Source organism: Mobula hypostoma, chromosome 6 (assembly GCF_963921235.1).
Source record: "Mobula hypostoma chromosome 6, sMobHyp1.1, whole genome shotgun sequence".
In the NCBI taxonomy this organism is placed as follows: domain Eukaryota; kingdom Metazoa; phylum Chordata; class Chondrichthyes; order Myliobatiformes; family Myliobatidae; genus Mobula; species Mobula hypostoma.
In genome coordinates, this window is record NC_086102.1 from 166,904,339 (window position 1) to 166,919,983 (window position 15,645).

The following is a 15,645-nucleotide window of genomic DNA, read 5'->3' on the forward strand; positions in this document are numbered from 1 at the left end:
ATCTGTATGTTCCATGACTGCTGGACTAAGTGTGTAAATGTAGGAGGGGACTATGTTGAAAAATAAATGTGCTAGGTTTTCTAAAATTGACTCCTTCTACCTTAGGCCACGAACTTATCAATCACCCCTCGTACAACAAAGCAAGATACGTAGCTGAGTAAGAACAAGAGGTCCTGTTCCTCATTAGATATTCCAGTAAATAAAAAAACATTAAATTTAATTCAGTCCACCAGCTGATGTGAAGTATCCTGACAAGTATTGTTTTTCCATCAAGTCCCAGAAAACCAGCGGTACAACTCCAGAAGATGAATAATAACTTATATTTTTCTATAATTATAAAGAAATATACATTGAATAGCCAAACATAATTTGTAGAGGCTAAATAAAGCAGATATACAAATCACTTAACACACATAAAAGTTGCTGGTGAACGCAGCAGGCCAGGCAGCATCTTTAGGAAGAGGTATAGTCGACGTTTCGGGCCAAGTCTTGGCCCGAAACGTCGACTGTACCTCTTCCTAAAGATGCTGCCTGGCCTGCTGCGTTCACCAGCAACTTTTATGTGTGTTGCTTGAAATTCCAGCATCTGCAGATTTCCTCGCATTTGCGATACAAATCAATTAATACCTTTACTGTGCATTTTTTCCCACAAGGTCGTTCCTGAAAGTTTCAAACACACATAAAAGTTTAAAGTAATAAACCATTGAAAGCAGTCTTGGAATAACTTTGTAAAATACTTCTAAAAATGTAAGTTATTCAAAAGTTATTTAATGAATTCTCAACCAAGTCTCTTACAACCATCTTCTATTTAAAGCAATAGAAGAACACCTCACTGTACCGCCTGAGACACGACACAAGATTTGCAGAAGAATTATCTCTGAAAATTGTGAGCAAACAGCTTGAAAATTTCTACTTCCTTGTTTAACTATGTACCATTCGGTGTCAGAGTGCAGCCTGTAGGATAGTAGTAAATTGCCAACAATTTTTCATCAGAACATGCATGTGTCAGAAACCTGAAGTTGCTGTAGGTTTTGTGGAGTACTGACAAGGAACACTAAAACTTTTATTGTTAATTCCCCCAACATTGGGATCAAATACTGTAATTACATTTGCTCAAGGTGAAAAATATTTTGCAAAGCTGAAAAATGAATCATAAAATATTTTTTGACAATATCTTTGATATGACAGTACAAGTTGTGATAGAGTACAATACAACATGGGGTCCTGCAAAGGAAATTCATGGTGTTTGGTAGAAAGTTGAAAAGCAAGATCTCTGAGGTTGTAAGCTCAGGATTACTTCCTAAAGCGTGTACTAGTGAGTATAGAAATAGGATGGTAGGTTGTATGAATGCATGGCTTAATAGTTAGTGCAGGAAGGGGGGCTTAAAGTAAACACAAAATACTGTGCAGATGCTGAGGTCAAAGCAACACTCACAACACGCTGGAGGAACTCAGCAGGTCGGGCAGCATCTGTGGAAATGATCAGTCAACGTTTCGGGCCGGAACCCCTCGTCAGGACTGAAGGGGCTGGAGACTACCTAGACATTATATGAGGTGTTGCTCCTACCCTCGGTATGAACATAGAATTCTCCAACTTCCGGTAATTCCCTCCCCCTCCCTTTCCCTATCCCTATTTCACTCTGCCCCCTCCCCCAGCTGCCTATAACCTCCCTCATGGTTCCGCCTCCTTCTACTACCCATTATGTTTTCCCCTATTCCTTCGTCACCCTTCCTGCCTGTCACCTCCCTGCTTCCCGTCCCCCACCCCTTTATCTTTCCCCTTACTGGTTTTTCACCTGGAACCTACCAGCCTTCTCCTTCCCACCCTCCCCCCACCTTCGTTATATGGCCTCTGCCCCTTCCCTCTTCAGTCCTGATGAAGGGTTCCAGCCCGAAATGTTGACTGATCGTTTCCACGGATGCTGCCCGACCTGCTGAGTTCCTCCAGTGTGTTATGAGGGGGGCTTAAAGTGACCAGTATGAGAAAGTTGAACTGCATCTGAAATGGAAGGGGACCAATCTCCTTGCAGGCAGGTTTTACTAGTGCCATGTGGGAGGCAAGGAGTGGGGTGGTGGTGGTGGGATTGGTGGGAGATAGGATACCGAATTACAATACAGCAGGTGGGAAGTCTAACGTACTGAGAATATAAAAGGGGAGTCCAGCAACTCCCCTGCCATAATTATTCTCAACATTTTGAATCTTGAATTGGTGCCCAACAAGGCTACACCGTCAGCCTCCTACTCTACAACAATACACTCATGGCATCACCAGATTCTACTTTAACTCCACCTGCTAATATGCAGATCTTGCAGATACAAAATTGGGCTGTATCACAAATAATGATGAGTCAGAGTACAGAAAGAAGATACAGCGCCTAGTGACGTGGTGCCAATGACAACAACCTTTCTCCCTCAATGTCAGCAGAACAAAAGAAATGGTCATTGATTTCAGGAAGGGGGGCAGTGCTTATAACTCAAACCCTTCAATTCAGGCAACGTCCTTGCAAATCTTTTCTGCAGCCTCTCTACCTTAATCACATTCCTTCTTTAGTGTAGTGATCAGAACTGCACGATACCCCAAGTAGGCCCTAATCAACATTCGTACAACCGTAACATGATATCTCAACTCTTATATTCAGTGCCTCAGGCAATAAAACCAAGTACGTCATATATCTTCCTCACTGCCTTATTTACTTGTATCCGAAGGCCTCTCAATGCGAGGGTCCTTTCTAGGATCCTGCCATTCACTGTGTATTTCCTGCCTTGGTTTAGTTTCCCCAAATACATCACTTAACACTTATTTGAGTTAAATTCCATCTGCCATTCTCTGGCTTACTTTCCCCGATGATCTATATCCTGTTTAATGATTGACACCATTGAGTGGGCTGAGAGGGTTTGTTTCTATGCAGTATTTTCTATGATTCAATATATCTTATGGAATAGACTATTGAATCTTCTCCAATATACTTCAAAAAATAATGAAATTCTTCCTTTATATTCCCCCTATCACTTGGCCAGTGTCATGGCACATAAGATGGTAAAAAAAATCACATTAATGACTCCTTTAATTTCATAAAGCCCTAGACTTAGAAAGGAACCTGTAAAGTGAAAATCATATGAACTCTTACTTTGTAAGTTACACTAGCTATTCCTCTTGAAAAAATACTTATGTTCATTTCCCAAGGATTTAGTGATTTTTTTTGCTAGCATGATGATTCATTACCATTAAGGACCTCTTTTAGGTACATATACAGGACTTTCCCATTGAACAGAAATAGTTTACAATTCCAAAAAAAATACAAACAAATTTCATTTTGCAGCCAGAATCTCACATTCTCATAAAACCGGATGTTAAAGACAAACCATTATTTTAATCATAATCAGGTAATAACGTTTATTCAAAGTTAAAGTAAACTACAGTGCCTTTTATTAAATCTCAAATAAAACCTTTCTGGTTATTTTCTTTCTACAAAACCATAATGAAAAAGAACATTAAGAAATAGAAAGAGTAACTCATTCACCCCTTCCGTTCTTTGCTATTCAGTAACAATACTGATGATCTTTAACCTTAGTGCCATTTCTCTGTCCTAACTGTCCATGATTCAGTTAATTTCCAGAAATCTAAACAAAAGTATTATAATAATCTAATATCAATTCATCATGTAAAGCAATTCAGATGAAAACAGCATTCTTTACGTTTTGGTTCATTTGTAAGTGCTTTGATTTCATTGATATTATCTGATGAGCTGCAATTGTTTGCAGAAAGCTCTGTGCAGCTACTGTTATTTAAGTCATTCATCTTAACTAACTGCTTTGAACTGATGACCATGCACAGCTGATTGGATCCTAAGTGATGCAGAAGTGAATGGTTATATCCTTGCCCTCTTCAATGATAATTGATCAGTATCTCAGCAAAACAACAAACAACATGTTTGCAGCATGATGAGTGGAAAGTACAGGTTTGATCACCATTTAATAATAAAGGCAGCAGATTTTCAAATGCATCTCCTTCTTTGTTTGCTTAAAATCTATGTAAACAGGATCATAATGCAACTATGTCTCTTATTAATCCGCAAAATTAAGGGCTCCACAGGAGGACCTGAAGAATGCAAATATTATCCAAATATATTTGAATTTTAAAAATATACATTTTTTCACTAAATCACTAATGGTCCAAAATGTTCACTAACATTTATAAGAGGCTGCAAGGTTCATCTAAAGGGAATAGTCAGTCAGCATCTTGATTATCAACATGTGAGGCAAATAATTCCTCAGGATACAGTGAATTTCAATTTGCTAGGAACTTTGAGGTGTAATGGTAATGTTCTGCCAGTAAGAACTATCAAAACTACCAGACCGCTTTGTCAAGAACCTCTACTCTATCTGCCAAAAGCGAAATTTCCCAGTGGCCAAACATTTTAACTCCTATTCTCATTTCTGCTCTGACATGTTGGCCCACGGCCTCCTCTTTTGCCATGATGAAGCCACTCTCAGGTTGGAGTAGTAACACCTGATGTTCCGTCTGGGTAGCCTTTGGCCTGATGGTGTGAACATCAATTTCACTTTCTGGTATTTTGCCCCCCCCACTTCTTTTACTCCCCATTCTGGCTTCTTACCTCTTCTCCTCACCCTCCTCACTTGCATATCACCTCTCCCGGTGCCTGGTGCCCCTCCTTCTTCCTTTCTTCCTTTCTCCTCTCCTATCATTTCTTCTTCTCCAGCGCTTTACCTTTCCCACCCATTTGGCTTCACTTATCTTCTAGTTTGACCTCCTTCCTGTCCCCCTTTTTATTCTGGCGGATTTCCCCCTTTCTTTCAGTCCTGTTGAAGGGTCTCAGCCCGAAATGTAAACTGTTTATTCATTTCCATAGATGCTGTCTGACCTGCTGAGTTCCCACAACATTTGGTGTGGGTTGCTCCAGAATTCATTAATAATTAGTTAACAGGTTTAGAAAACAGTTTGGGAAAAGTTGCATAGTTACATTATGATCCTCAACTTCCTAACCAGAAGACCACAATCTGCGGATTGGTGATAATATCTCCTCCTCACTGACAGTGAACACTGGTGCACCTCAGGGGTATGTGCTTAGCCCACTGCTCTTTTCTTTCTATACCCATGACTGTGTGGCTAGGCATAGCTCAAATACCATCTATAAATTTGCTGACGATACAACCATTGTTGGTAGAATCTCAGATGGAGATGAGAAGGCATACAGGAGCGAGGTAAGCCAATTAGTGGAGTGGTGTCTCAGCACCGAAAGAGCTGACTGTGGACTTCAGGAAGAATAAGACAAAGGAACACATACCAATCCTCATAGAGGAATCAGAAGTGGAGAGAGTGAGCAGTTTCAAGTTCCTGGGTGTCAGGATCTCTGAGGACATAACCTGGTCCCAACATATCGATGCAGTTATAAAGAAGGCAAGACAGCGACTATACTTCATTAGGAGTTTGAAGAGATTTGGTATGTCAACAAAAACACTCAAAAACTTCTATAGATGTACCGTGGAGAGCATTCTGACAGGCTGCATCACTGTTTGGTCGAGGGGTCTACTGTGCAGGACCAAAAGAAGCTGCAGAAAATTTAGTCGGCTCTGTCTTGGGTACTAGCTACAAAGTACCCAGGGCATCTTCAAGGAATGTCTCAGAAAGGCAGGATCCATTATTAAGGACCCTCAGTACCCAGGGCATGCCCTTTTCTAAATTGTTACCATCAGGTAGGAGGTACAGAGGCCTGAAGGCACACACTCAGCAATACAGGAACAGGTTCTTTCCCTCTGCCATCTGATTCCTAAATGGACACTGAACCCATGAACACTACCTCAGTTTTTCAATATATATTATTTCTGTTTTTGTACGATTTTTAATCTATTCAATATACGTGTACTGTAATTGATTTACTTATTTATATATATTTTTTCCTCTTCTATTGCATTGAACTACTGCTGCTAAGTTAACAAATTTCACAACACATGCCAGTGATAATAAACCTGATTCTCATTCTGAAAAGAAAGAAAGCAGGTAAAAGTGAATAAAAATACAGTAGGGGTGTGTGTGTGTGTGTGTGTGTGTGGTGGATAGAACTCTGTAAAAATCTCTGAATGTTCAGAAGGTTGATAATTGATGTGAAGGAGGGTGCCTTTAACATAATAACACAAAATTTGTAGAGAATCTTGAGCAATTCAAATATATGTTTAGTATTAAGCAAAATCAACAGCATTTACAGTGATCTGACCAGATTAAATGGATAGGGCAAACAAAAATAGATAGAATTTTACTGTGAATTGCTACAAAGTAGATATTTTGGAACAAGAAATATTTTGACACCACAAATGAGTACTATTTTAGATAAAGCTCAGAGTACCTGCTATTTCCTGGAAATCTCCCATCCAAACATTAACTCAGCATGTTCGGCTTTTAAAGTCAGTTGTAAAAGGCTGGTTTGTAGCTGGTAACATCAGTGTCAGGCAAGAGTAGGTGCTGTTCTTCTAACCCACCTATTTACAATATTCCTTTAGTGCATTTATAATAATCTTAAACACATTTGGTAACAATAACCTGTCTAGTCCTTTACTGAAAACCTTTAAGGTACTTTGCTTCAGTACCTATGCCTGGTATACACTTTTGACATATTTTAAATAATTTTAGTCAAAAAACATGATCCATTTTCTATTAACATTTATTTATGTATATAAATCCTACTTAAATTTAGTACAGGCAGAAAAGCTTACTTGAATCTGGTCTGTACAATTTTTTCATAAATTTAAATTTTACCTTTATTCTGAATGCTGAGTAAAGTCTACCTTTTAATCTTCTCTTATTTTGTATCACAGTAATTACAGACATTCCTGTAAACATTAGTCCAGATGTGGACTTAACTTGGCTAAATATAGTCTTTAAATGAGTATCACAGATGCTTACATCCTAATTTACTCTTTGCATTGTAAGAGCATTTACAAATGATTTTACAGATCTGTCCACTAAACCCCAAGATCTCTCTTCGTCTCTGACATCACAGTTACATTCCTAGTTAGCACCTTATCCCCAGGAATTGCTCTCAAATCCCAAGCATATTTCATGGATTTAAATTCCATGTCCAATTTTTTTAAAGTGCACTGAGAACATGAGTTGTAGAGTCCTTAAAGATGAATCCACAGGTTGTGGAATCAGGTCAGTGTTGGGGTGATTGAAATTATCCCCTTTGGTTTAAGAGCCTGATGGTTGAGGGGTAATCACTGTTCCTGAATCTGGTAGTGTGGGATGAGGCTCCTATACCTCCTTCCTGATGGCAGCAGCAAGAAGAGAGTATGACCTGGGTGGTGAGGGTCCTTGATGATGGTTATTGTTTTCCTCTGAAGGTGCCCCTTGTAAATGTGTTCAATGGTGGGGAGGGCCTTATCTGTGATGGACTGGCTGCATCCACTAAATTTCGTAATTTTTTCTCCGTTCAAGGGCATTGGTGTTTTCATTCCAGGCCATGATGTAACCAGTCAGGATACTCACCACTGTATATCTCTAGACATTTGTTTTAAATGACATGCTGAATTTGTGCAATCTTCTCAGAAAGTAGAGATGCTGCTGTGCCTTCTTTGTAACGGTACTTACGTGCTGGACCCAGGACAAATCCTCTGAAATTAACACAGAGGAAATTAAAGATGCTGACTCTCTCTACCACTGATCCCCTGATGAGGATTGGCTCATGTACCTCCAGTTTCCTTCACCTATAGACAATAATCAGTTTTGCTGACATTGAATGAGAGGTTGTTGTTGTAGCATCATTGAGCCAGATTCTCAATCTCCCTCCTATATAAAAATTTGTCACCACCTTTGATTCGCTCCTTAGCAGTAGTGTTGTCAACAAACTTAAATATGGCATTGGAGCTGTACTTAGTCTCACAGTCATAAGTGTTAAGCAAGTAGCTGGATGAAATGTTCTTGCCAATCCAAATTGACTAGCGTCTGCAAGTGAGGCAATTGAGGGTCCAGTTGCACAACGAGGCACTGACACCAAGGTCTTGAAGCTTACTGATTAGTTTTGAGGGGATAATAGTAGTGAATGCAGAGCTGTCATTAATGAAGAGCATCCTGATGTATGCATCTTCACTGTCCAGGTGTTCCAGGGCAGAGTGGAGAGGCAATGAAATGGCATCTGATGTTGACCAGTTGTTACAGTAGGCAGTGAATCCTAGTCGATCCTCAAGCAGGAGTTGATATACTTCATCACCAGCCTCTCAAAGAACTTCATCAGTGGATGTAAGTGCTACTGGACAACAGTCATTGAGGCAGGTTACCATGTTCTTCTTGGGCACCTATATAATGGAAGCCTGCTTGAAGCAGCTCGGCACCTTGGACTTCCAAAGCGAGAGCTTAGAGTTATCAGTGAACACACCAGACAGTTGAATAGCACAGGTCTGCAGTATTCGGCCAGGTACCCCATCTGGGCTGGATGTTTTCTGTGGGTTTACCCTCTCAAGGATACTCTCTAGGTGGCCTCAGTGTCTGGAATCACAGGGTCATTGGGGGCTGTGGGAATTTGTGAAGGTGCCTTCATGTTTTGATGGTCAAAGTGAGCATAAAAGGCATTGCACTCACCTTCAAGAGTTGCATTCAAGAGTACTACATTTGGTTGTGGCATGTCTAAAAGGATATACAAACTTTGAAAGCTGTATGTCTTGGCTCGGTACTATGCTGTTTAATTATATATGAAAAGATCAACTTCTCTATGCACAGTTCAAGCCAGTTTTTAAAATCATGTTCTTAAGTTTATGCAAATTTTACAGCTTGCAAATTTGAGCTACAAATCCGGATATGGTGTCCCTTCAGCTTTCTGATTTAGTAAACTGATTCCAATGTGTTTGTATTAACATTACATGTTTTACATGTAAGACCATAAGACCATGAGATATAGGAGCAGAAGTGGGTCATTCGGCTCATCGAGTCTGCTCCACCATTCAATCCTGGGCTGATCCAATTCTTCCAGTCATCCCCACTCCCCTGCCTTCACCCCATACCCTTTCATGCCCTGGCTAATCAAGAACCTATCTATCTCTGCCTTAAATACACCCAATGACTTGGCCTCCACAGCCACTCGTGGCAACAAATCCCACAGATTTACCACCGTCTGACTGAAGTAATTTCTCCACATCTCAGTTCTAAATGAACGTCCTTCAATCCTGAAGTCGTGCCCTCTTGTCCTAGAATCCCCTACTATGGAAAATAACTTTGCCATATCTAATCTGTTCAGTCCTTTTAACATTTGGAATGTTTCTATGTAGTATCCTTCATCTGCAATTAGGAAATGCTTAGCATCTAATAAATCAGAAATTTATGAAGATAAAATCATTGATACTAATACAATTTGCATTCAGAAAAAAATAAAATTATCTTTGATACACCAATGACCAGCAGTAAAATAACAATGGAGAAAACTAAGAATGCAAATAATGTAAATAAGCAACCTCCTTCTCAAATCATATTAAAGTTAGTAGTTAACAGACATATTCATTCACTTCTGTTCTGAAAGGAAGGAAATAGGTGAAACTTTAAATTGTTTAGAGCTACAGTTTCAATAAATAAACCACACCAAAAGAAGAACTCCCTGAAACTTAAGAGTTGAGCAAGGCATGAATATAGAAGTACAGAACTGAAGTATAGCACTGAATTTAATAAAGGTTACTTCAATGAATGCTCACCACTATTGATTTTTTTCTGTCAACAGTGAAGTTGTGCATTTAGTACATCTATTGCATGATGAATGTGCGTATTATAATGCAGCACAATGTAATATATTAGTAACACATACTTAGGCTTAAGGAATATAAAATGTAAGGGATATCACTGTGTATGCACAAAATACATTGAAGTAAAATTTATTTTTAAAACTGGAAACACATTCCTTCAAATTTTAATTATTGTTGCAGATATCTTAACAATTTTGTTTACTTTTTCTCTGTGACTTTTAATTCTCTTTATAAACCTATTTGTCATTACCTCTGTGTAACTTCTGTGCACCACTGCATGCTCTATTTACAAGCAATGAAAGCCCAAATACAGAGTAGTGCTACAGTAGTAAGCTACAGTGCAAAAATACAAAGAAAGTTTGTAGACAAAAGTAAGCACAATGAATGTTTGGTGTGGCCTGAGAAATTGGGCTACTGAACATATCTGCACAAAATCTTGTGCGGAAGGTAAACATGCAGAAAAGAGCCAAAATAGATTGAAAGCAACTCCCAGAAAAAATGAGGCTGAAATATTGAGAATAAAGTGAAAGCCTATGACAAAGAATAAAGCAATGTAACAGCCAGAAAGGAGACAACATAGGTAAACTAGAGAAAATAGTTCAAAAATATCATGAAACCAGAAAGACAGCTATTGAACACAATATTTTGTTAATCATTCGACAATATCTTGTTGTCCACGCTATTTAGTTCACTGCTTAATATATCACTCGTGCTCTTATAAAATATTTATTCACTTTTTGTTCAATGTTTTTCTTCTTCACTGAAGAGCAATGTTATGAAATGCATTCATAACATGCTAACGAAAATATTACGCAGCCTATGCATACCGATTCATTGAAACAGAAAATGTAGAAGTTACAACTGATAAAAGAGTAAATCTAATTGTGTAGTTTAGTACAGTAAATACAGTTTTCTTGATTTATAGAAAATTTGCCTCTTAGCCTATCATATTTGTTATTAAGGGGCTACAGAATCAAAGTAGTTATATATCAAAGATTTGTAAAATAAAGAAGCAGGCTGGTTGGAACGTAGAACTTTCTGTGCAGTAATTATGATGGTCCTGTTGTTATATACTCTATACATGGACTATACATGGACAAATCTCATACCAACCGCTTTCTTTATTAAGTGAAACAACATAATTTCTGCCTTTGGGACAACTTGGGTAACTCTGTGTATTTAAGTGTAAGAGAAAAGCTAAATACCATACACTGCTTTTCAGCAATAGGGAAAAAGGAAAATTCTAAGCAGGAACAGTATCTTGAAAGCAGGACACTGTTAAGCAGGAATTGTAAGAATAGTTGGAAAATAGCATCCCTGCATTGTAGGACTCAGAATAATGGTAATAAAATTATTATCACCAAAATTTACAGTAAATGTAGTTTCTGTCAAATGCCTACTACCTATGTGCTCAGCATTTCAAATCCATAGTTACTTGGCAACCTAGAATGTTTGTTTTATTATGATCATGATGCGTGTGCAGATTAGGGATTGCAGAAAATAAGATCAGTATGATCATTCTCATTTGAATATACCCATCCTAAAGTTTCCAATCAATCTTGCTGTTCCTTGTAAACACCAATAGCAAATGATAAAAGCACAAAATAAAGTTGATCCCAAATTGAAAAATCCAGAACTAAAATTACTGCAAAATCTTATCTGATTCATCAAATTTTGCTGCCATTAAACTTCCCTTTAACTGTGAAATAATACAATTATTCTAAATTGCATGTGATTAGTTGCATCTCACTGCATTTACATCAATGTGAGATGAACTAAACTCCCCTGATAGACAGTAGGACAATTTGCACCAGCTCATTAGCACAGTCATTATAAGGCTCATTAAAGTGTGAGTAATCTGCTGGGGTGTTTGGAAATTGGAGTGAAGGTTTAAGAAATTGAAGATTGCACCAGCAGGCTAGTGGAGTAATAACTTCAGAGGAAAGAGCTTGAGTTTTCTGAACATTTCCAAACTAGCAATAACAAAAGGCAGTCAAAGAGAATGGAAAGAGCACAGAAGTATGAGAAAGAATACAGAATTTCCATGAGTTGAATATCAAATCTTCAATGAAGAGGAAAGACTGAATACCTGTGTCAGATACTCACAAAAAATAATTAGTTATACTTCTTGAAGAACAGCAGCATTGAAATAGAAAGATAACTTTGACCTCCAGGATGTTTTAAGATTTTGCTGTTTCGTCATGCTCCATGTTGTCACCTCACTCCACTTCCGAACTGATTTTGTTTCTTCCTCCAGCAACATCTGTGTGTCAACCTTAAGAAAACCTCCTCTTTCCTACATCTAGTCTCAGTGAGTTCTGTTTCTCCCTTGGGTTGTGCTCCACTCCCATTGTCAAACAAATTCTATGCTATATTTGTAAAAATATTTAATTTATTTCATAAGGAGAATATTAATTCTATGTATTCTCAATGAAGCGGAATATAGAGATGGAGGTTGAAGGTTAGACTGGCTTGGGAAAAGTGACAAGGGCACAGTACCATACTAGTATATTAGCCAATGCAGTCCCTTGGATAATATCCAAAGTGTATAATAATAGAGTATTATTATATTAGCTTTCCAACACTGAATTTAAAATGCTCAGAAATATAAGGCCTTCCTGAAACATTGATGTAAATGCTCCCTTAATTGTTCAAAAACTTTATAAAATACGTGGCTGCAGATCTATGTATAACATAAAAATTTTACAAGTAAAACATGATCAAAAAGGAATTCATATTTTCTCCTATTTATAATCTAAATTTAAAATACTTTCAATAATAATTCTATAACTTTTGTAGCAGTTTAAACAAGAACAAAATCAACTAACTGTATATATCTGGAATGTTATAATTATTAGAAAACAAGTAGGTAGTAGTATTCATTTTTGTTCAGTTTTTTTCCTTGATGAATAAATAAGTAACATGCAATATTGCAAATAACAAAAACAGAAACAGCCTATGTACAACTCATAAAAAACACTGGGGTACAATTCACATTTCAATTGTGAAATTAAATGCATTTTTCCAAATAGAAAATTAACACAATTTCAAAGGGAGCACCTTGAAATAGAGTAGGTGCCAACAACAGTTTGAGGGTATCTGAATATGGTATATACAGCTTTATGGTAAAGAGTTAACTTGTAGACAAAAAGGGAAGGCATCCAGCAGCCACTTGAATGTGAGATTTTTTTTTTGTTCCCCTTGATGCATACCGAGCTCTCCATTATTAGTCCTAATGATGGAAAATTGTAGTGTTGATACAAATCTTTTTTTTAAAGCAATGGGCGGGAGCTCCATTTGTTAGTAAGTTCTTTGTGACTGAAAGCTATGGATTGTACATCTACACTGCAGAAAAGGCTGGATGCTCTTTCCATAGCACAGCTAATTACTCCTACTGTGACCTTGCTGATCTGCAATGCTCCCCCCTGCATCTCATCTGCACGCCTGGTTCTGTGTGCGCATGGTGTCAGAGAATATGAAAAACCATATAATGAAAGCAGTTTCATGATGGAAAAAAGGGCTACTGGAGTTGCACTTGGTACAAAGGAGGTTCAATTATATGAGTAATTGTGATAATTTAGTCCATTCATGTACCCTTACTTGATCAAGAATAAGACTCACAAAGGAAAATTACTTTAACAAGAAAATAGAGCGAGGGGGAATAAAGATAGGAGGAGGGAGGGAGAGAGAGGGAAAAAGGGGGTTGGTGATGAAGAGAGAAAAACAAGATGGAACAAGAAAATAGATATATAGAGGGAAGGAGAACCAGACACAGTACAAGGGAGATGTGATAAAAGCTGACGTGCAGCTGTGTTACACAATTAAATTCAATTTTTTTTAAGCAATTGATGAATGCAACTACTGCAAATGTGCCTCAGTTAGCTATCATTTGTTGTTCCGTGACAGGAAAAGGATAATTACCTCTCAAAGTGAATCAAAAGACTGACATGCCCTTTAGACACAGTCATGAATGCAGAGCTCGACAGAATGCTTGAATAAGAATTCTGGAGCTTTTTTCCCCCTTTATAACTGAACAAATTTTGTTCGATATAATGTAAGAACACCACCAGCAGATGCATTAAACCCTGGGAGTTCTGAGACACTAAGTAGCTTTATATTTTAACTCTTCCAAGCTGCAAAATAAAGCTAAATTTGCATTTCACTACCATTTCATCCAAGAGTAGTTTTATTTAGACTAAATTTATTTCACACAAGGGCAATTTGATCCAACTCCTTTGGTGGCAGATTAAATTTTAATAACTGTAATAACTTGTCCCAATATACGTTTCCAAAATCTTTATAAGTCATTCATCCATACCAGCATGAAATTTCCAATCATACTGGTATTGGAATAAATGAAAATCAATTAGTATTAAGGAGGCTGCTGTGAATTTTCTGGTGTTTCAAGGTTAAAGAGATATGACCAATAACATAAGTAAATAGAGATATATACAATTACAAGAAGCATAGATAGATTAGATAGCCCGGGTATGTTTCCTTTGGTAAGGATGTCTAAAACATAGATTTAAGGTGAGAGGGAGGTTCAAAGGTGATATGAGGGGTAAGTTTTCAGACAAACAGCTGTTGGTATCTGGAATGAACTGCCAAAGGAGGTGGTCGAAGCTGCAACAGTAATAAAATTTAAGGGACAACTGGACAGCTACTTGAATGAACAAAGGAGAGAGATATGGAATTAAGCAGGCATATGGGATTAGTAGAGGTAGGCATGATAGCATAAACTCAGTGGGCCAAAGGGACTGTTCTGTACCGTACACCTCTATAACTTGAACTCGGTTTTAAATAATTTCACATTCTGAAGATTTTTTATTAGCTACGATCATTACTACTTTAAGTGCCGACTCTCAATGACTACTGGAAATTTCTACCGATTTCTTAAAACTCTTGCAAATTTCTACAGATATACCATAGAGAGCATTATGACTGGTTGTATGGAGGCTGCAATGCACAGGATTGAAAAAGCTGCAGAGGATTGTTGACTCAGCCAGCTCCACCATGGACACTAGCCTCCCCACCATCCAAGACATCTTCAAAAGGTGGTGCATCTATCATTAAGAATCCTCACCACCCAGGACATCCCCTCATCTCATTATTATCAGGGAGGAGGTACAGTAGCCTGAGAATGCACAACCAGTGTTTTAGGAACAGCTTCTTCCTTTCCGCCATCAGATTTCTGAACACTCCATAAACACTACCTCACTATTTTATTCTCTTTCTGCAATATTTATTTATTTTAAAATATTTCTTATTGCAACTTATGGTTAATCTTTTTATGTGCTGCATTGTGTTGCTGCTGCGAAACAACAAATTTCATGACACGTTAGTGGTAATAAACTTGATTCTGACTTCCCATTAATATTGAGAAATACTGTATATGAAAAAGATTTTATTCTACAATATTGTCATCAGATAGTTTTTCCAAAGATTATTTGGTATAAACCAAATAAGTACCTATAAATAAATAGTGAAAATAACCAGAAACTGCAAGAAACCTTATGTTTCCTGATATTTTTATACATACTTCTCTGAGTTGCCTTAGGTATAATCCCTTGCTCAGAGAATAACATTTCTGTCTACCAGTTCAAATTCCACGAGCGGACTGAAATAGTGACTATGTGACGAAAAAAGGTGACCAACTTTATTCCTCATCACCAATAAACTCTGTCCCATTAGACTTCCCAACACCTGTCTGTACAAAACTTACCTGATTGTGTTTCCAATTACATTCAGTGGTGCTCCAGGCCTGCAAACAGCAATTGCTTCATTTCTGCATCTTCTGGCAATCTCCACGAGCTTTTGCCCAGATTTATCCACATTTCCAATCAAAAATGTTTCAGAAGTATCACCATGGTATCCATTAAAATACACCTATTCAACCGAAGAGTAATA

At 37.8% G+C, this 15,645-nt stretch overlaps 1 protein-coding gene and 1 long non-coding RNA gene across 3 annotated transcripts in view; one reads left to right on the forward strand and one right to left on the reverse strand.

Annotated features, from left to right (window-relative positions):
• LOC134348587 (uncharacterized) overlaps window positions 1–14,693 on the forward strand; it is a 63,364-nt gene extending 48,671 nt beyond the window's left edge. The window contains exon 3 of the long non-coding RNA XR_010018456.1: window positions 14,657–14,693. This is a non-coding gene — a long non-coding RNA (uncharacterized LOC134348587). The remainder of the gene's footprint in view (window positions 1–14,656) is intronic.
• Window positions 1–15,645, reverse strand: part of metap1d (methionyl aminopeptidase type 1D (mitochondrial)) — a 126,986-nt gene that overhangs the window by 40,770 nt on the left and 70,571 nt on the right. For both annotated transcript variants that reach the window (XM_063052185.1, XM_063052186.1), the window contains exon 6: window positions 15,461–15,624. In XM_063052185.1, the coding sequence (XP_062908255.1) occupies window positions 15,461–15,624 (164 nt within the window). The remainder of the gene's footprint in view (window positions 1–15,460; window positions 15,625–15,645) is intronic.